Source organism: Labrus bergylta, chromosome 14, assembly GCF_963930695.1.
Source record: "Labrus bergylta chromosome 14, fLabBer1.1, whole genome shotgun sequence".
In the NCBI taxonomy this organism is placed as follows: Eukaryota; Metazoa; Chordata; class Actinopteri; order Labriformes; family Labridae; genus Labrus; species Labrus bergylta.
The window spans coordinates 10,627,766-10,654,743 of NC_089208.1; the positions used below are offsets into that span (position 1 = coordinate 10,627,766).

At 41.1% G+C, this 26,978-nt stretch overlaps 1 protein-coding gene across 2 annotated transcripts in view; it reads left to right on the forward strand.

The window, feature by feature from the left end:
• Positions 1–613: 613 nt before the first annotated feature.
• Positions 614–26,978, forward strand: part of ksr1a (kinase suppressor of ras 1a) — a 29,132-nt gene continuing 2,767 nt past the window's right edge. The window contains exons 1-20 of one of the 2 annotated variants that reach the window (XM_020630251.3): positions 615–1,183; positions 11,472–11,612; positions 16,578–16,725; positions 16,828–17,317; positions 18,923–19,104; positions 20,480–20,549; positions 20,810–20,893; positions 21,027–21,088; positions 21,181–21,290; positions 21,822–21,990; positions 22,266–22,307; positions 22,659–22,707; positions 22,811–22,874; positions 23,828–24,121; positions 24,199–24,395; positions 24,492–24,588; positions 25,671–25,804; positions 26,169–26,300; positions 26,414–26,549; positions 26,757–26,890. In XM_020630251.3, coding sequence (XP_020485907.1) covers positions 971–1,183; positions 11,472–11,612; positions 16,578–16,725; positions 16,828–17,317; positions 18,923–19,104; positions 20,480–20,549; positions 20,810–20,893; positions 21,027–21,088; positions 21,181–21,290; positions 21,822–21,990; positions 22,266–22,307; positions 22,659–22,707; positions 22,811–22,874; positions 23,828–24,121; positions 24,199–24,395; positions 24,492–24,588; positions 25,671–25,804; positions 26,169–26,300; positions 26,414–26,549; positions 26,757–26,890 — 2,948 coding nt within the window. In that variant the 5' untranslated portion in view covers positions 615–970. Of the gene's footprint in view, positions 1,184–11,471; positions 11,613–16,577; positions 16,726–16,827; positions 17,318–18,922; positions 19,105–20,479; positions 20,550–20,809; positions 20,894–21,026; positions 21,089–21,180; positions 21,291–21,821; positions 21,991–22,265; positions 22,308–22,658; positions 22,708–22,810; positions 22,875–23,827; positions 24,122–24,198; positions 24,396–24,491; positions 24,589–25,670; positions 25,805–26,168; positions 26,301–26,413; positions 26,550–26,756; positions 26,891–26,978 lie in introns of both variants that reach the window. The other variant, XM_020630252.3, reaches the window with a different exon arrangement.

The window sequence follows — 26,978 nt, forward strand, 5'->3', positions numbered from 1 at the left end:
TACAGGGATATACAGTATGACTTTATTTAATGTGTTGTCTAATATTCAAAATTCGCCTAGCACACAAAGAAAAGGAAATATATCAAATGTTTTTGTTTTCTTAGTGTTCACTTGCTTTCTAGCTTATCATTTAGGCTTATATGAGTTAGACATTGAGTAGTTTGGCAGGAAGAGGAGATTGATCCAGGATTCCTCACCCTGTAATGCATATCCTTATAATCCTTATATAGCCTAATCATATAACCTAATTGTACCCTTTTTAATCTGCTTTGTTGTCAGGAAATAAGCCTTGTCTACTAATTAAAAAAAAAAAAAAAAAGGACTGGCCTCAAAACAGAGCACCTTAATGGAATGCAGTTATATTAATGTTATCAATAACTCCTGTGCTTTCCTGTTATTGCTTCGTAAATAGGCTAATGCTAAATAATTACCTGTGCTAATTCTTCGTAACTTTATTTAAAATAGATTTACTGTAGGCCTTGATATTTAAAAAAAAAAAAAAAACAGTAATCGTTGTTTGTGAGCACGCGCACGAGAGTGTAAAGGGGACGTAGCGTGGAGAACAGCTTTTGTAAGCCGTCTGACCGACTTCATTTCCCAGAGTGCATCGCGCCCCATGATGTTCTCAACAGCTGACAGACGATGAAAGCCTCTGCCAGAGCTGTCGTTGGAAGAGAGTAACCTCTCGTCGCTAGCATAGACGGACTGAAAATACGGGTCGAGCTTTTCTGGACTTTTGAGCGCTTCACGACCCGGGTTACCGTCAACCAGCTTGTTTTTATTTTTTTTAAATATAGATTTAAAAAATATATTTCTTTTGCATTCTGACTTCTCCTCATTGGGAGCTGGGGGACATTTGCTTGTCAGCTAACTTCCACAATAGGTCGCTGCGCCGCTGGACTGCTGCATATGTTGTATTGGAGCTTAACAGTTTGACTCCAGCCCTTCCAGCCGAGCCCAATGCTGAGGAATGGATAGTGTGTCTTCTAACAGGGGGAAGATGGTCGAGAGTGATGAGCAGCCGGAGAGGGATAGTGGCGGCGGTGGCGCAGCGATGGCCGCACTACATCAATGCGAACTCATCCAGAATATGATTGAAATCTCCATCTCCAGTTTACAGGGGCTACGGACCAAATGCGCCGCGTCCAACGACCTCACACAGCAAGAAATCCGCACATTGGAGGTAATGAGCTTTGCAAATCTGCCTGAGCCCTGTCCTACTATAAAGAGCAGTGTAGTCAAATTGCGGAGTCATGAAGCCCAGACGCAATGCCCGCCTCATATAGGCTGAATATTGGCTGCAAGCGAGGCGTCCTGTTCCCGAGTGCAATTTTTTTTTTTTTTTTGCCAAAATGTACAACGGGGTCGATGCATTGAGCTCAAGATGACATAACAATCTTGTTTCATTTCCCCCCTGTGCTGGGGGCTTCATTATTTTGTAAACGACCCGTAAACGGTTGTCATATCTCTTGATGTGTGTGTGTGTGTGTGTGTGTGTGTGTGTGTGTGTGTGTGTGTGTGTGTGTGTGTGTGTGTGTGTGTGTGTGTGTGTGTGTGTGTGTGTGTGTGTGTGTGTGTGTGTGTGTGTGTGTGTGTGTGTGTGTGTGTGTGTGTGTGTGTGTGTGTGTGTGTGTGTGTGTGTGTGTGTGTGTGTGTGTGTGTGTGTGACCTCTTTCTCTTGATGGAAATATTATTCAGGAGCCCCTTTTGGATAGTTCACATCACCGCACTGTGCTGCTCAATCCAGCCTAGTCTAATGGCACACATTCAATAATCTGATGCCGCTATTAATTATGTTCCTGTGTCTTGTTTCTTTGCACAGGATTCGGTGTATGTACTCAGGGCATGCAATGCAAATACAAAACGTAAATGTACGACGTGTTCCGTGGGGTTTATTCGTCACCCAAACGTCAGTAGGCAGGCACGCAAGGGTGGATGTGTCGATGCTTTTCCTGCATCTGGATGCAGATTTAGTTCAGGCGTGCTGGGATGACTTGACATTGCTGTGTGCAAAAGCCAGGGCTTTGTAGGGCCTCATCAGCATGCCTTGCTATAGTAGGCAGCATTACAGAGAAGTCATGCCTGGAAGCATGCAAGCATCAGCAATGGAAGCACTCAGTATTTTTTTGCTTTGCATGGCTTCAAATTGCTCTGATAATGCATTTAGAAATGACAAGAAAAAAATGTTGGCTGATTTAAGATCATTTTGCTGATTTTTTTTTTTTTGTATGTAGAGTGGCCTTATTTATCCTTTTCCATTATAGCTTTGAATCATTCTTTCATATATTTCTGAGAGTCGTTTTTTCTTCTCTCATCCTGCCTGTTTTACCCATGCATGTTAACAATCACGTATTGTTTTTGTAAAAAAAAAAAAAAAAAAAGATCAGCTGCGAGGTGACTGAAGGAATCGTGTCATGGAAAGACCAGCTTTCATGTTAGTAACAATGCCATGAGGGAACAACAGGCCCTGCTTCTGCTGAGGAGGCTGATGGGAAGAGGGGGTTGACACAGTACATTTTGATAAGACAGAGGAGGGTGAACAATGGAAAAGCAGGGGGGGGGGGGGGGGACTGTCCTGCCGTTTACATTTGAGCTTGAAGGTAGATTAATGTGTCTTTGGTTTAGGCTCCAGACATCCAGACACTCTAGAGATATGATAGTTGATAAATGGGCTTTCTGCTTCATGGTTTATTTAAACCTTATACCTTGGATAAAAGGAATGTTCACTCCTGATTGGCTAGAGGCTATTAATTATCCATGTGTGTTTTATTTCTGTATATCTGAACACCCCAGGAACAATTGTCGTTTTGCCCCTATGAACTAATGTTCCATAAAACTCTGTGCATTTAGTTTCAGCATGCAGAGACACAATACAGTCTGGCTGAACTGGTTTTCATGCGACCTTCAGAATGGTCACTTGCTAATAAAGAAATTAGCTCTTTAAAGCAAGATACGTGTCTTTAATCTAGTTATTGTGGATTGTAGGCCTCAGCAGAACAGGTACAGCCTCACACTGTCACCTGCTAAAAGATCTATGTGCGAGGGTTGTATCAAAAAAGTAAAAAGATATACCCCAGAACAGGGGGAGATATTACAGAGCAGTCCCGTATTTCTCAGTGCAGCTTTTGCTCATTTATTTTAGAACGTTAATGTCTACAAATAAAGTTGAAGCTCTGTAGTTTGCTGGCAGGCATCAAGTGCAAGTTGGCAGGCCACTGTGTGAGAACACATTTTCACAAGCTCAAGTACAGAAGCCCAGTATTAAATGAAAAATTCAAAGTATTAACTGAAGTCGAAACCAGAATAGATCAGTATGCGTGTTTATAGATGTTCATTTTAACCCCTAACTGCAGATCCTGGCATGTTGTTCCACTTTCATATTTCTAAGCACAATTATATTTCATAGAACATCAGTCTGATTTCAGATTTTTTTTCTACGTTTTTTACACTGAAAATATGAAGTCAAGTTCGTAACCTGTTCAGATCAATATGCTTCTACCCTCTCTTGATCTGCTGTCAGGGGTATCTCGTCACCTCGTGAAGCAGGACATGATCTGGCGGCATTGTTCTACATGACAATGGGCCAGCCATGCCGGTCTCACATGTTTCTTGAAGGCTATAAAAACGGATCTGAGCGCTGTTTCCTGTGGTTAGAGGCTGTTATTAGGGGGTATCCCTCATAATGGGTCTGGTTAAAACTGCTGCACTGGAGAAGAGTGGAGCTTCCACTGCTCACTGGTTGCATGGGGGAAAAGGTATGGATGATTGTGATTGCTTTACAGGAAAGTTAAACGTAGCTCTGAAGGGTTCCTTTTACATAATCTTATTTTCACTAATTAAAAGTGCAACAGTCAGACTGCGGCTGTTTTAGCCTCACCTTCCCTTACTTTGCAAAGTGTGCAGCCGTGCATGAACAGTATCTCCTAGTGTCTCTTCAATAGTCTGAAGTTAAGATAAAATCTGACTAAAATTGTTATCAGCTTGTTTGAGAACAACTCAAGACAAAACTTGGAGAAAAGTTCCCTTGAAGTATGACGTACTATTGGTCTCATAATGCATCAGCAGATCTGCCGTGAAAGTCTAACATGATTGTTCTTAACGTCTTCTTGGCAAATTGGATCAGTTTCAGTTGCATTTTTGTCAAATGTGAAGAATATATTATAGTTTGTTGTACAGTGGATTTATTTTTGATACAAAGGGTTGGATGCAACCGCAGGTCCCATTTTTTTTAAAAAACCTTTTAATTCCCGTTAAATCTCAACATGTTTGACAGTTTTAGGTGAATGTTTTACGATCACAGTATTTTATCTCATTTTCTTATTGTCTCCTTCTTGTCTGACATTAATGCAAGTTAGGCGGAAAGTCTCTGAGTCATCCCTTCATCATAAGGGGGGAAAAGGGGAAGTCTTTCTGGGGCCCATCCGCATGGGGGGCCCGATTCAGGTTAGGTAGCAATGAGAACAAAAACAGTCACCATTATCAACACAACAAAAACACACGTTCTATTCATCATAGTCTCTATCAAAATGGAATACCCTCTTTTTAAAATGGCACGAGTCTGAGCCCTCTTTTTTTTTCTCTCCTTTTTTTGCGATGTTCATTTAATTGAACTTAAATGTTAGGCTAGTAATGTCCGACTGTGTACAGTCATGCCAGGACCTGCACAACAGCCAGGATGTCAGAAAAGAAAGATGGCTAACTTGTACCAAACAAGAAACTTGACAAGCTTTTTTCAGTCCCTCCAAAATCTGATCGAATGCAGGCTGAGGAGGATAAATGTTTCCCATGAAGGCTAGAACTAACGATCGAACAGGAAGACAAGTCATGAAAATGACAACTAAAATGTATTAAACCTATAAAGTTATACATATTTTGTCTTTTTGAAACTCCTAACATTGTTAATTTCAATTTTAGTAATGTGCCCAACCCTGCCAGCTTTATAGTTGTGCCCTTGACCTTTCGGCACCCTGCGCAGGGACAACAGAAAACAAAGAGTTTGATCTGACAGAAGAGAGACTTTAGATCATGCGGTCAGGCTCTTCATAAAACTGAAATTCAGAATCAGATTTTTTATTATTATTGTCAGGAAGCCTGGTCCACATGAGAAAAAAAAAGTTACGGCTTGGGTGCTGCCTCAATCAGCAATCTTACTTCCTATGTCTTTACTGGTACACTATTTTGACACCACACATTGCTATAGGCCTGCACTTTCACTTCTCACTTTAGCTCTTCTTAAGATTTGCCACCAAAGTTAAAGTCAGGAGGTTGGGGAGTTTGTCATAGATTGTATGCTTGCTCTATAGATCCTGGCACTCATATTTCCAAATATCTTTATTCAGAGACAAAAATTAATCTCTGTGATCAAGACCTTCAAATTCTAGAAAGCAAACGAGCTTGAAAACCCCCGTCTGTGTCAAGCTGATCACATCCAAACCTTTTTTTTATAGCAGAAGTAGCCAGACATGCTCGGTCATTACCACTGTAGCTGTACAGCACTTTAATTTATGTGATGAATTTGAAGCAAAGTGTCTGAGGTCAAAGCAGTTGTCACACTCGTGGTGCGAAAGCTCCCATGTTGCACCGAAGTGCCATCGAGAGCGGCTTGAACTTGCTTTATACTCTCATTGAGAGAGCTTTATTAGTCTACTTGAACTGTATGTTTTTTTTCTGCCTTGCCAGTGAGAGGATAATGATACTGGCCTCTCAAATAGAGTGCTAACTGGTACTTCACTTTTCACATGTTAATCCCACTCAGTCTGGTCCCTGCCGCCCATGCTGCCTCAGACATTTTTGACTTTAACTCTTAATGTGTTTTGAGCATTTGCTTGATCATATCCACTATGCAGCGTTTTCTTCCTCTGGTCCAAAGCAGTCTGAATAAGCCAAACACTTGATATATGATCTCCTATAAACAGTAGAAGTGAGGTTTTTGTTTATGGAGTGTATTTTATATAACCTTGAACAAGTGTCAAATGTAACTGAGGATACACTCATCTCTCTAAATCCTCACACAAAACACTTCAGCGGCTTATCTTTTTAATCACCGCTCTTAGTAATGATCAGCAAACAGCAAAGCGTCACTATGTTTTGTCTCCTCTCGGTGATGGAGAGAGTTTGCTGTGCGCTCCTGGTGCGAGCTGTTGTGGCTGCATCTATATTTAGACATCTTTCTTCCTACGCATTTTCAGGGTTGGTTGTTAAATAAGAAAATCAAATGACGCGCAAAGAGCCTGTGCAAGAGGGGAGAGCAGGGAGGAAAGGGGAGGGGAGAATCAAAGCCAATCCGCTGGGCTGCTTCTGATGACAAGCCAACCAGTGTGTGTGTGTGTGTGTGTGTGCCTGTGTATCTGTCGGAGGCCTAAGAGAAGACAATGGAGAATGTTGCTCACATGAAGGTATAGAGGAAACAACTGTGTAGCAACGCTGACCCCGGCTATGTTTCCTTTTTGTTCCTGCTGTACGGATGGTGTAGTCAATAAGAACTATGTGGAAATCAGGCCGGTAGAGCAGTGTAGAAGGCCTTACTCTATTCTTAAACAGACTCAGGATGAGTTACATTACATCCTGTACTTTTGAGGTCTGCTGTGGTACTTTTGTGGAAATGCTTGCCTCAGCTCCAAATCATAAGGATGTTAGCAGTCTCATTGCACATTGTTAAAATTGCTGTAATTTGTAGCAACATGCTTTAATTTTTGTAGAGTTGGACAGATTTACAGATGTTTTGACATTGATGTCCTCTGATGTCCCCGTTTTCTCAAATTGAGAGGTTGTACTTTCAACATTGGGGTGTTGAATGATTTTAAGTCATATAATGGACACAACATAGATGCTGCAAAGAAGATGGGTTGTATTTTATTCTTAAAATATAATCTAGGTCACACATGTATTTCAGTTTAAGATTTCTCCCTCACCCTAACCGATTTACAAAAGAGAGCAAAAGTACTCACTACAATATATTAAGTATTTAATCTTTTTATTTTAATAAACTCAAATTATATTTTTATGTCAACCATGTTTCTTCAGTATGTCATTTATGCAAGTCCTGAATTAAATTGTATTCTGACTTTTCAAATTGTTCTGACTTTGAGGGACTTTAGTGGCGTCCGCTACCTTCAGATGAAGGTAAACCATGACCATGAAACATAAACCATGTTTATGTGGTTGTGACTGGAAGGTTAGTTAGCATGGCTGTCGAAGAAATTGTAGTCAGGGAAATGCAATTTTTGTATTGTTTCAGGACAGATTTCTTGATACAACATGCAGAACAGCAGAAATACGTAGGAAATACAAGTCTTAGTCAATATGCACACTTAGTTTTTTCATGTCATACGTTTTCTGTCACCCCATGAATGCAAGGTCTCGTGCGTGCGTGCGGTGCTGTGGCTAACCTTGTACAACCTTACTACAGAGAGCTGGAGGCCATTCTATCTATCACCTCCTCACCCTCTCAGTCCAGCATAGGGGTCAACTTGCACTGGTGGTAACAACTATGGAGGAGGGGCAGCAGGCCATTGTCTGTGACTGTCACCGTGTACATTCACCCCCCTCATTGAAGTCCACATGACCTGGCCTGTGTGTGCATAACTAGGTCTAGCTGGCCACATTGTGTTTTTGGTCTCTTTTGACATTTTCCTAGTTTTTGTCTTTGCAGATGAAACTGTGCATAAGTCTCCTCACCATGGCTTACTTGCTAATCCAGTATGAAGTGCTTCCATGAAAGCAGTATTTAAATTTGTTTAAAATTTGCATTATGTCCCTGCTCCAGTGCTACTGTTGCTACTGTCACTCTCTGTGTTGACAAAGACACTTTCAGGAGCTGCCAAATGCAGCGATAGAGAGAAGAAAAACTGGCTCCAACCAGAGGGTGGAAAAGGATCCCTGCTATTGCTAATAGTAATATTGTTGTGTGTAGATGTGGTTTCTCCAGTCGCAACTGTCTCTTAGATTACACTTTGAAGTAGACGCATGTCAAAAGTATCTTTAAACTTACTAGATTTTATTTGAAGTTTAGCTTCTATGACAACAGGAGGCCTTTTCTACAGTGTTTGTCTTTACTGAGCCTGTTCTGACTTTATGAAACGTGTGCATTTTTTAGTCTGACAGAGAAATGCTCTGACCTTCATGTGCAAATATCATTTTCCGGGATAGAGCCTTGTTTCTCAGTTCTCAGATACGCCTGCTATCCTTGGCAGGTGCGCCGAAGTGGCTGTGTCAGCAATAGCCTTGAGAAAACAACCGGAGCAGTGGGATCTGCTCCTCGAGTCTGCTGTGTCAGGCATGGCCGCTGCTGGGACTCCTCTTCTCCCCCTCCCCCTCCCCCTGTCTTTCTCACCCAGGCTGTCACTCATGTCTTCGCAGCATTAGGCCGTTGCCATGGTGTTGTTTAGCTGTGCGGACAGGTGGGCTCTGACGCCATTTCTCCTCCCCCGCCTCCCGCCTCCAGGCCACACGTCAAATGCTGCTTTCTGCACTCTGCACCAAAAATAAAATGCACCAGGGCTGTTATTATATTTTCAGTTTGCTGATGTGTGCTCCCAATACAAACACACCACACAACCAGAGAGGGATTAAGGGAACAGTCAACCCGTGTTATAATATCCTCCATCTTTAATTTTGGACAATAATGGGTAGATTTAAAGCTTATGTGAGTGGACATAAAACTGTCATCATGTTTTAGCTACCATAGATATTGTTCTGTGGTTACATTTGTGTGTTGAGATACTTTGTGTCTGAGCTCTGTGTTTCACATTTTTGGGAAAATCCACTGAAATGTTGCTGACGACTCGGAAGAGAGGTTGCTAGGTAACCCAACGTCACAGCTCTGCCCTGGTGTATAGGGGGGGGGGGGTTAAGCAGGAGGCTAACACATTAGCCAGATTGAGTGAAGGCCTCTTAATGCTAGACGTGCTCGCATAGATATCCAGAAACCCTGTATTCACACAGCTGATAAGAGCAGAGTGATCTCTGAGGCGCTGTAATTCTCATTTATGGCTTGTACTGGATTTGATTTGGATATGGATATATGTACAGTATGCTCATGTAAGGAGAAAGCAGTCTACGTCTTTACCACCCATAAAAGGAGCTCCTTTCACTTTCTAATGCAGATAACTAAATGGAGGTCCAAGCAGTATATGCATATTGGAAATAGCAACACGATCCCTAAAAGTTTGTCTTTTATAAGCATGTGTGTGTAGTTTGAATTGGCATTAGCATATAAGGCCTGTAAAATGGAATTCAGGGTGTGTTTTGTTAGAGCACTCATTCTCTTGTGGACCAATCAGCTTTTATGACAAGTCCTTCCTTGGAAGTCTGCGTTTAATAATGCATGCCTTTTAATTATTTTATAATGCTTTTAATGCACCTGATTGACGAGTAATTGCAGAGCTGAAAAGCTTCAGTCAGAACTGCCAGTCAGAGCATTTACATCCTTCCCATCCTCTCTCTCGCTCTCCTCTTTCATCTCTGTGGCCCACACTGGAGATGCTTTTGTTAGCTCCCACGAAGCAGCCTTTCAACATCCCAAGGCCACAATTTCTGAGAGCAGGCGCACTTGTATGAGTGTCTGTCTGGCTCGCGAGTGGATGTGTCAGGGAGAAAGTTGAATGAGCAGAGAAAAGACACACGCTCGCCATTGTTGCTCAGGCACTCGAGATTTGCACGGCGGGGTCGAGAGCTAGCTGGTGTCGCGCGGCTCATCTGAAGGTGCTGCCTGCTGTAATGGACTCTTACAGATAGACTGCGAGATAAGGAGACACACTATACGGCCGCGCTGCGCTGCACAACTCATGCCGCTGCAAACCAATACCACCATGTTCAATGTAATACTTACTCACAGGACCACTGCACTTGACATTGGCTCGGAAAGTGCTGGGGTAAAGTCTCCCAGCTTTATATGTTGTTGAATATTTAAGTGTTTCGAGACGGTGACAGGTCTGGCTTCTGAGGGTTTGGGTTGTTCTGGTAACTGATGCGCCCAGCGTCATAAGACACTACAGAAAAGGTCTTCACTTGTGTCATTAATGTGCTGATTAGCAGATGCAATCATTTAAAGCCGATGGAAACCTAAATCCACAGCAGCCTTCTCTAACTATGTCATAAAATAGCTGCTAATTCCACTACAGGGACACCAAGTTAGCATTGCATTCATCGCTTTAAGGACAAAATATTTGCATCTCTGCTAATGTTGCACACTGCTACCTATGATAGACACAGTGAAGCGTTTTGTAATTCATTATTCAGTTACCTATTGAAATGAATCCATTTGGAATACAGGGCCCGTGTTTTCCTCTCTGATTCTGATTCAGCCAACTCAAACATGTAAAGACTCTATGTGCAGGGCCAGACAGATGTCATTCAACACATGCTCCATCAGGCCTACACATTCTTGATAAATGGTCTCAAACATTGTATTTCTGATCTAGGTGTTCTAAAAGTTATTCATGTTTATTTTTTTACCCAGATTCTTGTGGATGCTGATAGAGACTTTCAACTTTGATATCACAAGTGATGTTTCAAGCCAAATTTCCAGAAGGGGTTACTGTTGGTGTGTAAGCTACTAACCTGAATGATGCAGATCTTGCTATGTCAGCTTTCGTTCTTCATGTAATTATTCCTGCCCCTGCTTGATCAGCAGCACCACCAGAGTCTGGTGACATTGGGGAATCTGCTCTCTAGAGGAAGGATAAAGAGATTCTTTTTTTTTTTCCAACCTTGTCCTCATCTGTCTTTGCCACAACTTCAAGATTTAAACAGGAAACGTTTCCTGGACACTCAGTGAAAGGATTGATTGTGACAAAAGGCAAAACCTTTTACAATGTTTCAAATGGGATGTGGCTGAAAATAGAGTACAGTAACTCTGAAACTAATTGTTAAACTAGAAACTAAGTTTGACTTTCTTCCGGCATTATGTCACTAAGCAGCTTCCTTGTTCCAAATGCACTTGCTTGCTGTGCCAGCAGCACAGATGCTCTCATTAGATGACCAGCTCATTGTTCCTCTGTATGATAATAGCTGCTTATATCTAATTAACCATCTTGTGCACTGGGGGCACTGGGAAATTGGGTTAAACAAACACTGGAATTGTTACTGCAGGTACATTGAGTTCAGAATGGAAAAACGATGCAAGTTTAAAGTCATATTAGTTTCAGGTTAACCTCATTGTGTTGGTTTGATCTTTCAGGATGAATATCAGCAGAATGTTGACCTAGCTAAGGTCACTTTTTTAGATCCAGCAACAATGGTCATTATCAACAAAGAGTGACTAATGATGAGTGGTATTGCAGTTGCAATAAAGCACAGCCATGCTTAAGTTATGTCATCTGACTTTGAAAAAGCTTCAGTTAAGAAAACAGAGGTGTAATAATACACTCCTCATTGAAGGCCTCCCTCTTTTTAGCTGTAGCTCCTAGCAGGCAGTCTCCCCTCTAACCTGCCCCTCCCCTCTGAGCTATGTTCTCTGTTGCTCCCTGCAGGTGAAACTGATGAAATACATCTGTAAACAGCTGCAGTGCAAGCAGAAAGTGCCAGAGACAGAGAGGCCCGAAGCCCTAGACCGCTATCCACACTTGCGAGGCTGGCTACGGACCATAAATCTACGACCAGAGCTTATTGAGGTAGGTCACAATGTTCGTCTCCTCTCTTTTGTCTGTGACCTTGTGACTACTTACTGTATGTCTCATATTATTGGGGAGTCACTGTGTACTGAGTACGCTATTTGCACTCATGAGAAAATCTTAAGTTGGGTCTTTCTGGAAGGTATTTCTGGTATTAATAGAGCTAACACATTTGAACTTGAACTGATTAAGTAAAAAAAACAAACTTTCCATAGTTATTTATGGACATTGTGTACAATCTGTTTTTTTATGAGTCCAATATAAAAAGGAGAGTAAGAGTAACATCTCCTTCTTTAGACAAACTTCTTGTGGTTTCATAAAAATCGAGTTCCCAGCCTGCTGCCACTTATATCTCTGTGCCATGTTAGTGAGACTGTAGAGGACCTTTCATTCCAGTATGTGAGACCTTTCTTGGAATAGAGGTTAGATGAAGACTAAACACATCTTTTCGATCATCTTTATTAGATCAGTATTTTGTGTGCTTTAAAATGTACCAAGTTTTACTGCTTGTTTTTGCCGATCCTAAAACTACTTCTTCATAGGTTCCATCAAATTTGTGAAAGGAGATCCAGTGACAGTAAATTTAGAGTCCATGTTTAACATTTTGAGTTGAATGACACCAAAATCAGTGCTATAGTGTTTAATGTTGCCCCAAGGTTGTGTTGTAAGAAGTGACCTGCAAGACTGATAGCCAGAGTTTAATCAGATTTAACATCTGAGCAAGGTCAGCGTCCACACCTGTAATCTGACCTCTGAATTCTTTGTGGAGGAACAGGTGGCCTGACAGAGATAGCCTCAAGAAAACAATATTATCAATAATATTTGCTCCTCCCAGTGTGCTGCATTTTGTGATCATGTGCAATCGAGTCCCTTCGCTGAGCTCTTACTGCTGTAATATCGAGATACAAGTTGGTTTGAGATCAACTCTGAAATCCATTATTGTACAGTTACATACTGGAGGGTGCAGTACTGTTTTGCAGGTTTAGTACTAATGTCACTCGACCACATAATTTGTTTGTATTATTTTAGTGTCACAATTTCCTCTCCTTCTACTAGCTGCCCTCCCTATGCTGCTCCGAACTCTTTTAGGCCCTCTCTGAGCTCCTCTATTTTTTCATCCTGCTGTCCTGTTTGTCTGTGTTTGGTGACCTAACTCTAACCTGCTTATTTAACATGTTATTTTTTAATATCTCACCAAGTTTGGGTTTGCTTGTATTATTATTTTTTCTGCTTTGTTCCACATCTGATTATGTGTTTGGGGTTTATCTGTCATGTTAAGCGCTGTGTTTGCTTGTTTTTTTTAAACCTCACTACTTACCATTCAAAGAATTCTGTACAAAAAAAAAAAAAAGAAAAGAAAAAAAAAGATTTAAAATGATGGCACTGTAGACGCATTCATTTGTATGTCTTGAATACCGAGCGGGGGGATTTCCCAAAACATGTCGATCCGTTGTGGCGTAACGATGACCCATTTAGATCAAACATCATAACATTGATGTATCTGCAGTGCATGTTCTCAGTCTTTACTGCGAGGCCTGGATTATGTAACGGATGATCCAAAAACAGTACAATGATTTCATGTAGTATTTATTTTTAGTTTTTTTTTTTTTAGATCTAGAATCCAATCTCTCTCCCCTGTCATGCTGCAACCGACATTGAGCTATTACATAATGTTATACCAGCATGTGGATGCCATGTTGGCAAGATTCCTAAATTACCATGTGTGTCTTTCCATGAACTGATTAACTTTGTATGTGGCTCAACTAATTTACCTTACCTGGATTAACCTGAGCTAACCACAGAAGAAGGTTGCAATAGAATTTCGAGACAGCCAATGAGAGACCACTACGCAATCCTATGTAGTTGTAAATCTCTACCAAAAACAGAGTTTAAATGTGTATATTACCCAATTATATTTCTATTTTAATGAATATAAAACATTTCAAGGTGCATTCGGTTTTGTGTCCATCTATTGTGAGCTATGCATATGTGAGTTTAATATGAGAATACTAGAATACCAAACAGTAAGGAGCCAATGTTAATAGCTTTGTAGAGATACACAGTACTTCCAACTAAATATACTGCACCCATAAGGCCATAGTACAGTAATAACATGTGCAAGCTATGATGCCCATCATGCTGAAGTTTGAATGTTACAATGAGTGAGTAGGTGGGAGGAAAACTGAGAGCCCACAGCCACTTTTAAATATCACATCACTCACCCATGCGTGTGTTTGTGTATCCGTCTGCGTGCGTGCGTGCGTGCGTGCGTGCGTGCGTGCGTGCGTGCGTGGGTGGGTGGGTGGCAACAGTCTGCGTGTGTGTGTTTGTGCATCCGTCTGCATGTATGTGTGTGTATTCGGGCTTCCTTTTGCTGACAGTGTACACACGAGTGTGGGAGGTTGCCCTAGTTTTCTGATCAGTGTTTGCCCTCTCAGAACAAGGCTCTGACCTGACTGATACAGTAAGTGATTGCGTACTTCCCTTGTCACAAAAACATCCTCAAATCACTGGACTCTCTCCTATTTTTCTTCTCCTTATCACAAAATATTTGTGCTGTCATTTTGTCTACTGTCTCACTAAGTGAACATTACATAAACAGAAAATATCAAATGTCTGTTAGGTCTGTGATTTAATTTTTCAAAGCTTGTCCTTTTGAACCCCTTGGTTCTCAGCTATTCTGTTCTATTTAAACTCTTCAGACTGGTGTAGGCTTTCACTGGACAGCCAATGGAAATGAGAGGACTTCACTAAGCAATAGATGATTCTACACAACTAGCTTAGTCAAATTAGCATGGGCTTTCCCCTCATTGGCAACCTTTTCTTGATGTTCAAACTACTCATTATCAAACAGCGTAACTTTAAAAGTAAAATATAGATTTCAGGTACTTTTTTATGTGGCAATCAAAGACAGTGCAACCTTTGCAACAATTATTCAATAAATTGATCCATGGATGATATAAAAGAATTCAAACAACTACAATAACCTGATATTTTTTCAGCCATTTTTAAGCAAAAAAAGGACAGATCCGAGCCAGTTCCAGACTTTTGAATGTTAGAATTTTAGGTCCTGACCAATATGGGTTTCTTGGGGAAGATACCAATATTGATATTGGGAGAGAGCGAAAAATCCAGATACCAAACACTTGTGGAAAAGCGGAATATATGATGAATACAAGATGGTCACTCAACTAGAAAGTTCCTGTGCATGTACATGCATCACTGCTTGACACTCTGGAGAGTGATGATGCTTGTTGTATTCCATATAGCACATTCTGCTGGTGACAGAGAACTGCTAGTGTAATGCAATGAAAGTCAAATGAAATGCTTTTAGACTGGGGTATAAATCTAGTAATATCGGCGCATATCCACGCTAAAATTTGCCAATACCGATAGTCACTCAATATGCAATTATTGGCCGATATTATTAGTTGGCCGATTAATCGTTGGGCCTCTAGCAATTTTCTTTGCGGCTTATAAAAGTCAAATGAAGAGTCTTCAGGCGTTCTGAAGATGTCACTTTGATCCCGCAGATATCTTTATGAGCATTATTTTGATATTTTCTTGACACTTCATGGACTAAATGATCATAGGAAACACTGTGACTTATCTGCTACTATAAATAACAGACACAGTCACATTATTCATTGTTTTTGAAGTTGTTATAAGAACATTTTTCCACCATAAATGTGTTGCTGATGTTTATTTTGCTACAATGGCCAAGCCTTGTTCAATAAATCTCATTGTTCATTTAGGCACTGTTGGTCTGCTGGTTTAAAAACCTTGTCCTTTACCCTGGTGGCTTTCTGTGACAGAGTTGATTCTAATAGTTATTCTGCATACAAATCATTGGCTGCATGTTGTCACACGATGTAGGCCTGTATCTTTTGAGTTTAAGTATTTTTATTATTTTGTTTCTGTACTGTAAAATCTAAACACAGTTTAACACACTCATGGATACACTGACAGTATGATTGCAAGTCAAACTAGCTTGCATTGTAGTAAGTCCTCGCAGCCATGTATCCGTGCTTTTTCTGATTTGTTCTATTTTTGAAGCGGAGCAGTGTGAGCCAGTCAGTCTGCCTCCCACTCGGATTTTGCCAAACTAAAAGAATCCTCCACAGTACAATGTTGTGTTGTGTGTGTGCCCACTCTAAGTTTCCTTCACCTTTTGTATAGTCACTCTCTCTAAGACGGCCCTTTACTTCAACCATTGAATAATTGTGTAAATCACGAGTGAATACAAATTCAGATGTCTGACAACAGAACAGAAAGTATTTAACAGATGCGGTTCATATCTGACCTTAAAGAGTCTTTTCTGGACTTACAATTGAACTCAATATGTCCACGTCTGGTTTTGACCCTTTTTTGGACTCATCCCAGTTGTTTGGTCCATGTCTAATCCTTTGTTTTTATTACTCCATACAGATACAGACATAGAATCCCGTCAGTGTATCATCTGCTTGTATCTCCCTGATAAGTGGAAGAAGTCGTATGTGAAATGCCCCCAAACAAACAGTGATTTCCAGGAACAGTGCAAGTCAGGGGTTATATGACCTACTTAGTATCGTACCATGCTGTCCTTTTAATGCTGACTTACTGCAGTCCATATTGGTGAGACCATTATAGTGTTAAAGAACTAACAACAGAGGGTTTTATTGATATTGTATTAAAAAAATCAAATAGGCCTTTTGTTTTTCTTGTGAAACAAATATTAGCATTTTTATGGCTACTATTATGAAGTGTTACCTAAAAAAAAAAAATAGGGCTAATGAACATATTATTTCTGACTATTCAGCAAATTTTCATATTGAGTCTGATTACACACTATATCTGATTTCCCCCTTTTTCATTGCATCTGATTTTTTTTCCTGTCTTACATCATGTGTCTAGCTTTTATTATTGCACATTACTTTATAGCTGTGGGTGCTGCCTCACACTTTCACTGTATTGCTCCTTTTGCAGGCAGTAGCAGCAAAGTTATCCCTGGATGCCTTACTGCAGATGACAGGTGCTCAGGTGAGGGATACAATGCGAAGACTAGGCTCCAGTTCAGAAGAATGTGCCAGGCTCAGTGCTGCCCTCTCCTGTCTGAAGAGTGCAACTGAATCAGGTATGTCTTTTCTCCATGAGAGCGTCCTTGATCAAATGTATCACATTGTAATAAATCTTTACATTTCTACTTGTGTTTTTTTATGTGTTGGGTTCTGTCCAGGAGGGGAAATGAGGGAAGATGCCAGTTTGTGGTTTTCTGAGCCCACACGGAGGGACAGTGGCTCTCTACTGACTGCAGACCAGCTGTCAAACCTGGGGACTCCAATCCGCGCTCACAGCCCCTCACCTCTTGCACGCCCATCCACCATCCACTCCACCCCTTCCACCCCCTGCGCCACATTCCCCCATCCCCGTTCAGGCTCCATGTCGGCAGCACCCACGCCTGACGCACTGGCATCACATATCCACAGCGACAGCCCTCTTACAGATCCATTCCCCATGTCTTTCGCTCGCACGGCCAGGCTCCACGGACACACCTCCACCCCTCCCATCACCCCGCCCTCAAAGAGGCGTCACAGACTCAAGCCCCCCTGCACCCCTCCGCCTCCGTCCCGCAAAGTGCTGCATCTGCTCCCCAACATCACCCTGACGCGCAGCAAAAGCCACGAGTCCCAGCTGGGCAACCGCATCGAGGACCCACCCACCAACAAGTAGGTGCTCAGAGAGCGCTGAGACTAACACACTGCTACAGAATTTACCTTGTGCAGAGCTTCACAAAAGTAGGTCAGATCACGACTACATGGGAATTCTCAGATCACAGTGTTATTGTTACAGATTTCAGCTGCTGATTTTGTTAGTACAACTTTCAGGGCATTGGGAATTGCGGGGGGAAGTGCTGTATGGTTCTAATTTAAGGGTCTGGAAAAACAAGTCCACACACATTGAACGAGCAACATTTTTTGATAAGGGATTCATAGCTGTATGTCATTCAAACAAAATTAGAACATATTAAGATTGACAACTAATGATATGTGAAGATATTCTTGTTTTGTCTTATAGTCATAATTTCAAGGGATTTTCCTGATTATTCTTGACGGTTGGGATGGCCACTTTATCCACTATGTTAGACAAAATAGTGCACATTATCAGTTTTATCATCTTAAGCCACAGAGGTGAGTATTCAAATGAAGCCATCAGTCCTGGAGCATTATAAAGTTAGACAATAGGGATACTGTTTATTCCGCATTAATACCAGTTCTGATACCTGAACTTGTGTTTAGTTATGTAGGCGTTTGCCAAGGAATTTCCATCACTGATATATGTATCGGAACAAACTCGCACTACAATTTACCTGTTTCATTTTAGCATACTACTGGAAAGTAAACAAATAGCAGGACTGCTCGCTATAGCAGACTTAAAACGACATGGTGGGTTTTGAGTAGTTGGGTTACTGTTTTAAATCAACTGCCAATAAGTACAGAATCCTGATAGCATCTACACTGTCTAGTTCTTACCTCAATCTTACACTGTGTCCACACAAGAAGGAAAGCTCTCCTTTGATACATTCTCTCTCTCTTTCTCTCTCTCTCTGTCTCCCTCTCTCACATCCTTTCCCATCCTGCCTGTTGCTCCTTTGCTCTGCCTGTATGCGAGTAGCTAATCCCCACACAGATTCCCAGAGATTATGACTCATGTCAAAACAGGAAGTATTTCCTAGGACTAATGCTCCGAGGTGGCAAGACACATACAATCTGTCTCTCCCTCCCTCGTTTCCCCCTCTCTCCCTCTATTGTGATTGGATATAGACTCACATGTTTATCCATTATATCCGGTCTGCTTATGGGAAGCTTTTCTGAAAGAGGAAAAAAAAATACTGGCAAAGGCAGGAGTAAATATGGCTGATATAGATCCAATGCATCTAACACACACCCAGACCATCCAGCTAGTTTAGTCTGGTTTTGTACACACTGTACAGTATACAGCAGCAAACTCAAACCAGGTCCCAAGTCCCATAACTGTTTGGACGGGACGCAAATAAAATTACACAAATAGATTGTTTTCCAAACAATGATGAGCTCACCTTTTGTATGTGTATAGACCACAGGACTAACACTGCATTGTGCTTCACTCCTTGTGAAATCAGTCTTGTCGTTAATGATCCCATGCCAATACTACTTAGGTTCTCCAATGTGACTCCCTCTCACACTTCTGTAACCTGTACAGTAAAGCATGCTCTTTAAATTAGTCTCTTTTTTTAACCAGTATACTGGACCTACTAATACCTCATTAAATCATTTGTCTTACCTTCTCTCTAGGTGTGTTAAAAAGAACAAGTTGCTCCTGAATATGCAAGTCAACGGGAATGGATGTGAAGACTCGCCTTCTCGTTACCCTGTTGTTTCGGCACGCACCCCTGGGGTAACCCCAGCAACCACCCCAGCATCTTACACACTGCCCGGCACGCCCACCCTCCTGGAGGAACATAGCACCTTTAAGAGTGAGATACACATTACATTTTGTGCTGTTGCTTTGATGAATAATTGGCCCTATTCTGGTAACAACATCTAAAAAAGGGATCAGACTTAAAGGCCTAACAAGACTTGCCTTCCCAGCCCTGCCAAATGTCTGCTTATCTACTTTCAATTATACCGGCCTACCTGATGTCCCTGATTTTAAACACTTCTGATTGAATACAAGTGGATCTTTTCTCATGCTGTCTGTGTTTAGGGTACATGGTTTAGTCCATTTAGTCCAAGTTTGTCCATTCCTTTAGCTTTTAGCCACTCATTAAACAAAGTATTTTAACCTTTATTTCCTGAATTAGGCTCACTATTTCAACTGCTTGTCCATTATTTTGATTTGAGTTAACTTTTTCAACTGTTTGTCAAATGTTTATACATTACTATTTCACATTTAAACCATTTCTTTATTGAGCTACGCTCTTCTAACCAGCCATGAATGAAAGTGTTTCATGTCAGCTGTTGATTTAGTTCTTCAGCTGAAGAGTTTTACAGTTCATCAATTAAATTAACAAATTATTTAAACTATCCATAACTATTTCAAATTTCTAGCCAATACATCAAGCTTATTATTTCAACTGTTTATTGTTTACTTTTAGCCAACTATTTTATCATTTGAACTGTTAAGTTTAAAAGGGTAGATACGAGTAATTTCAACACTGTTAATGGTTGCAGAATTATTTTTTTAATGGAACAATGTGTAGGATATCAACTAAATTAAAGCATGAAAAAATAACATTAACATCTGATAACATTGCAGCAGCCAGTATGTCCTACTAAATTTCTATTCTGGTTCAGAATGGTCTGTATTGGTTTTGACCAGAGAAGGTAGGCGTTTCTTTTGGATGCTGGGCCAACAGCAAGCCAACAGGTGTTGCAGCGATGAAGCGGGCAAGCGAAGTTGCTCAGATATAACTGATTCTGCCCGGCCTAAAAAGCCTAGACTTTGTTCTCATGAGCTCCACGACCAGAAACTTGGGTAATACTAGGATTTATATTGGAGATGCTTTTATAAAATGGAGATAGGTTAGGCCAAAACACTGTACTGTAGCTTCCCTGTCTGCAACATTGCAACCCATGTGGGCATTGACTCTAGGGAGGAGGGGGTGGGGGGAACAGTTCTCTCTCTTTTAAATAAAATGAAAGTTACTCCTCAATCTTTACAAGCCCCCCTTGTTACTGCAAAAGAGTGCCCTGGGATATGAGTTTATCTGGTTTGGACTCAGTGATCTTAGTTCTTAGATGCTTAGTTTTTATGTAATTAACCACTGGGTTCATTTAAATGAATACCCATTTTTGAATGCATAACCCAAACCTTGCATTAACCCCTTCTCTCCATTTGTTCATGTGTAGATCACGGAGCAGGACATCGCGGCTCTCCACAAGCAGTGAGGAGGGACATTGGCCTTGCAGTCACACACAGGTATGTCCTAAACTTATTTCAAAATAAAGCAAGATGAAATGAAAGACTGAACTGTACTTTCAACAAAATAGACAAAGACTATGATCCTGGAAGCTGGCGGTCTGGGTCCAAACCCAACCTGTGGCTCTTTCTGTCTCTCTCCCCGATTTCTGACTCTATCCACTGTGTTATCTCTAACTAAAGGCAATCCAGAATCAAATAAAACCTTTAAAAGAGTAAGTAGTGTTAAATGATATCTTGCATATCTTGTGTTTCTTCAGGTTTTCAACCAAGTCCTGGTTGTCACAAACATGCCAGGTGTGCCAGAAGAACATGATGTTTGGGGTTAAGTGCAAACACTGTCGGTAAGTGGGGCTCTTTTCTTTTTCTTAAAAATGCTTCACTTAACTTCAAGTTTGAATATTATTGACTGAGACAATGAAACAGAAGAGCATTAACACACAGAATAAGAAAACATTTTGCCTACTTTCTGTGCAGGTTAAAGTGCCACAATAAATGCACCAAGGAAGCCCCATCCTGCAGAATCTCCTTTCTGCCAAGTAAGCTTTGTTTTTCTTTTCTTTTTTTCCTGTCTCCTCCTCAAGCTCTTGATGGACAAAATGTATTGTGCTAATGCAAATTTTTCTTCTAGTCGCCAAAATTCGGAGGACTGAGTCTGTCCCTTCGGATATAAACAACCCTGTAGACAGGCCGCAAGAAGCACCGCAGTTTGGCACGCTACCAAAGGCCATTACAAAAAAGGTTACAAAATGCTTCTTTTTCTACATGACGCCGAACAGTCAACTACTATATAAAGCTCTTTGAAACAGTATTGTGAAATTTCAAAATGTGACACCTCCATATAAAGTGTCTGCCACACGAGTACAAACTGGAGTTCTCTCTCTGCCGCTGACGTGTTTGTACGCAAATACAGACTACATCCGCATTGCATGGATGATCTCTCCCTGATCAAATATGACGTGTGTTTGTTTAGCTAAAGAAGGACAGATAGTTCTACGAGTGATTTTGCCACAGTCTCTTCTAACCATCAGTCCATTCAAAACATTGTCAAGATTAGTGTTGCCCTCCTCGTGTTATGCTTTTCAAGTCATGTTTATGTCAGCTATTAAATAATTCAGACGATTTACCCTAAAATTAAATGAAATGCTTCCATATTAAATGGTGTTAAGTATTTAGTGTAGATGCTGTAAAAGTCTTGGTTCATATGAATTGCTTTAACTGGTAGCTACCATGTATTAGAAGTGTCATTTGTGTTCTTCTCTACACCACCAGGATCATCCTCCAGTGATGAACCAGCTGGACTCCAGCAGCAATCCGTCCTCCACCACCTCGTCCACACCTTCCTCCCCAGCACCCTTTCAGCAGAACTACCCCCCCAGCGCTACTCCCCCACCCAATCCCTCGCCCAAAGGCCATCGGGACAGCCGCTTCAACTTTCCAGGTAGGCCTCACAGATGCCTCGACATAGACAGATAGGTGGGAACATAGTCTGATAAGCACTAGTTAAATATGTGAAATGTGGATCCTTTTCACTGACTTATTTTTCAGTTTAAGAATATTCAACAGTATTGCTAATTTTCTTCTCCTTTTCTACTACTAATACTGTAATCAACTGTGCTTTTGATTAGAAATGTTAATTCAAAGCCTCTCTAACCAAACATCTCTCTCCCTATCATGCTTGTCGGTCTTTCCCTCTCTTTCTTTTTTTTATAAAAGCTGCCTGTTACTTTCAGCATAGACAACAATTTATCTTCCCTGGTGAGTTGAAATTTCCAAAGCAAAATACTGCATTGTTATTCCGCCATCGTTCCCCTTCTCAAAACCTAAGACTCCCTCGTCTCTATCCTCTGCATGTTCGCTTTTAGGGTTGCCGTTACTGCAGCCATCATTCAGTGACGGTGCATGCTAGCACCAGGATTGCATAGTGAAACTGCAACTTAACAGTCTTTTAACACCATCTGCTGGTGGTGGTGGGAAATTGCATGAGCAGTCATGTTTTCTCTGTGGTGGGGCCATGAGTTTCCTAGAGGAGAAGGGGGGAAAATACCAAAGGGATACATTGTATGCTCTTTTAAATTCTTTCTAAACGTTTAATTTTTTTTTTTACAGATGTCTCCAGTCCTGCTAACTTGCACCCTGATGTCCTGCAAGACACTGTGTAAGATTTAAAAATAATAATCAAATTCACTCAAAATAACTGATGACACAGCAGTAATGTATCTTGTATGTTACCACTCTGATATTAATTATGTGTTTCACAGCAATGAGACGGAGAACTTGGCAGATGACATACATTCTGAGCTGGTAGAAGATGAGGACGAGGAGGTAATGTTTCAACATGTGGTGTATGTAGAATTTACACTTTGGTCCACGTTTTGCTGTCTATTTAAGTGGCTTTTTAATTAGTCCTATTTCTGAATCATTCTTGTGTCATTGACTGACATTTTTAGGTGAAAGGAAAATCAACATATAGAAAATGACTATTAAAATATTAAAAAGGATTGAGGGTCATTATGGAGCCTGAATAATAATAATAAGCTAAAAGCAATATTGGGAATCCCTTGTCATGAGAAGCTGAAAGCGGTGAAGTTTTCCCAGATGAGCAGAGCAGAGGAACATCTAAAATAAATGTTTGTTTTGGCCCCAAATTCAGTTTTGAAAATGAGCCGTCGAAGCAATGACATGGGTCAAACTCATTTCTCTCACTGACTCGAACTTGTAGCATTTCACAACCCAGCGAATCTGTTATAGTAATTCGGGGATGCCGGGTTGCTTTTTAGTGAGTACTGTAATATGATGGTTGTTATTTCCATGGTGTTGAGGGGAAAAAAAAAAGATTGCAGGTTTCCAAAATGAGCCAAAAACGACAGCTCCTCTGACATTTGTTTATTGGAACCAGGATTGACATGGTTGGTCATTGTGATGCTGGGGCTGGGGGTTATTAACTTCAGAAGGAGAGATGATCAAAACAACTCTTTTATTACAACTGAGAAACACAAAGCTGGACACACAAAAAATAATATTTTTTATTCAGGAAATATTGAAGAGCAACTGCACAATTTCATATTAATTCAATCCCCATAAGACTAAATACACTATCATACTGCAGGAAATTGAAGGTTTGCCATTTTTATGTTTCAGTATTTTTCTTGATTTTATAAGAATAGAAAAGTGTGCCAGAAGACCAACACCTTTCAAATGAACCTACGGTATCTAAGTAATTATGTTCCCTTTGAATGCACAACAGATTAACATTTTTCATCTATGCACTGCTGCAGGAAGGAGAGGAGGAAATTGAGGTTGAAGATGAAGACCCTGAAGCGGAGGATGACAATGAAGAAGAGGACGAGGAGAATGAGGATGAAGAAGAAGACGAGGATGAAGAAGGAGACATAAGAATGAACGTTGGCTCAGACGGTGAGATGGACGGTGATGAGCTTGACGATCTGCCCAGCTCTCGAGGAAACCAGTGGAAGGGCCCCATCTCCCGCAAGCCCAGTCAGACCAGTGTTTACCTGCAGGAGTGGGACATCCCCTTTGAGCAGCTGGACCTGGGAGAACTCATCGGGAAGGTGAGGAATCACACATTCATAGTTTATGTATTATATTGAAAGAAGGCTTCTTTGCTGAGGTTGTTTTGCTCACACAGGGCCGCTGGGGCAAAGTGCATAAGGGGCGGTGGCACGGCGAGGTAGCCATCCGCCTTCTTGAGATCGATGGGAACAATCAGGACCATCTGAAGCTCTTCAAAAAGGAGGTGATGAACTACAGACAGACCAGGCACGAGAATGTGGTCCTCTTCATGGGGGCCTGCATGGCTCCACCCCACCTAGCCATCATCACCAGGTGAGGGGAAAAAAAAAAATCAATCACGCCTCTGAAAGGACTTTAAACCTTGCATGTTTCACCTTCATTCTAATCTTCACTTTGCTCTCCTCACAGCTTCTGTAAAGGGAGGACACTGTATTCGGTTGTTAGAGACACTAAGAACACTTTGGATATCAACAAGACGAGACAAATTGCTCAGGAGATTGTGAAGGTAATTTGTGTTGTCATTGATGAAACTGTTGATTTAAACCCTTGCATGTCAACAAACCAAACCTGAAGTTATATGCCAATAAATAATTTTGATGTAAAATCTGTGTTTTCAAAGAGCCAAAAACATGTACAAATGTAAGGCAAGCAAGTGGTTATTGAATAATGAAACCCTAGTTTCCACCCTAGAAACCATAGTGAGGAGGACTTGGAGGTCTTGTCTCACCCTGAAGGTGTTACTTAGCTATAAAAATCCACTCACAATACATTACACGTCTAATTACATGCCTACTTGCTTAGGAAATCAATCATTTAAAACAAAATGTTTATTCTGAAATTAAATAATTGGTTTATTGCTAGCCAAATATTTCATTGGAGTCTACAGTTAAAGCTGCGTCAGTGGAAACAGTTTACTCTGTCACCTTCATTAAATGAGCCTAACTGAGTTTCAATGCTTGTGTTAAAATGAAGAATGTTTTCACTGAGGGTAAAGTGAGACTAGACGTGCACTAATCAGGGCAGCAACAGATTGAGTTCTTCTACCACGGCACCATCAGAGTCTGAGGACATTTCTTTGCAACTTACCATTTTTTGAAACACCAACGTAATTGTTCCAGTGCCATCTCCATTTGAGTTCATTTCTCTGTGATAGCTTGCAGTTTTGTGTTTTTTTTTTAAGCAGTGTCAAATTAACTGGTCTTCTTTCTGCAGATTGATATGATCACAGTTAGTCCTCCAGAATCTGTGACAAGAGCTGCGTCCCTAGCAACCGTTTGCTTTTCTTAGCAACAGCCTGTTATTCCCAAAAGCCATCTGCTGTCAAGGGATTGGAGACCTTTGCTATGAATAAATGGCCGATCAGAATCAAGTATTTAACGCAGCGGAGTAATAAGATATTTATAATTCAATATTTTGAAATGTACGTCTTAATGCACCTGGTATTTTCTTTATTTTAAGAAATATTTGTACAAACACACACATTAAAAGTCTTGACTGCTGAGTGTTTAATAGTGTGAGCAGGGGCAGAAACACACAGAGATATATGACATCACTTAATGAACTCTCTCTGTTTGTTTTTCCGTTCAGGGAATGGGCTATCTGCATGCTAAAGGCATCGTTCACAAAGACTTGAAGTCCAAGAATGTTTTTCATGACACCAATAAAGTGGTGATCACAGACTTTGGGCTATTTGGGATCTCTGGAGTTGTTCAGGAAGGGAGGTAAGTAAAGCCACTCGAGAGGCCTTAAATACACAACTTGAGCTGAAGTGCTGTTCACGCTGCCCTGCTATTACCTGGGGACATCCAGTCATTTGTAATAATTGCTCAGGGTCCACAGTGGCTGCAGTTCTGCAGGCATCTCTATTGTCAGCCAGTTATCTTAGTATGTGTAATATCTCCAGCCATCTTTTGCTTTGAATTTAATTTTATACACACATTTCTAATGTTGTATTTTCTTTGGATTAGACTTCATGTTAAGATGTGAATTGGAGGCAGATTTTACTCTAGTGAATGCATCATTCCAACAAGATTTTCATCTCCATTTTCTACATTACTGAAAATGTGTGCTGTCTTTGTTTCCCAGGCGTGAGAACAAACTAAGGCTTCCTCATGGCTGGATTTGTTATCTCGCACCAGAGATTGTGCGCAGGATGAGTCCGGGTAACAACGAGGACCGTCTTCCTTTTTCTACTGCAGCAGATGTGTACGCATTCGGGTAAGTTCTTCACACTGAAACGTCTTACTTAACTTCAGGCCATAGAGGAAATCAAGTCATGAAAGATTTTAACATTGGACTAAATGTGTATCATTTTGCATTTCACCTTTAAGCACCATTTGGTATGAACTTCAAGCTAGAGACTGGCCAATCACCAACCAGCATGTGGAAGCCACCATCTGGCAGGTGGGGAGCGGAGAGGGCATAAAAAAGGTCTTGGCAGAGATCAGCCTCGGCAAGGAGGTCACTGTGAGTTGAAACAGAAGCATGAGTGTGTCAGAGATTGAAAAAGGCGCATCATGTTCATTCTGCTTGTGTGACAAATAATCAAACATGCTCTAGGGATGAAGAGATATTGAAATATTGTAGATCAATCCGTATTCATAGTCCACAGCTCAGTGAGTGCACGGATCAGTGCTTTTCCTGGTGCACTGACTCAGAGTTGTCGTTTCACAGGAGATCTTGTCTGCCTGCTGGGCATACGACCTGAGAGAAAGGCCAACCTTCACCCAGCTGGCCGACATGCTGGAGAAGCTGCCCAAACTCAACCGTAGGCTGTCCCACCCCGGACACTTCTGGAAGTCTGCAGAGTAGGTATCCAGAAAGGAAGGATGACGTGAAGACACTGGAAATATGAAACCACACACACAAAGTGTATTTATTTATTATGAGGTTATC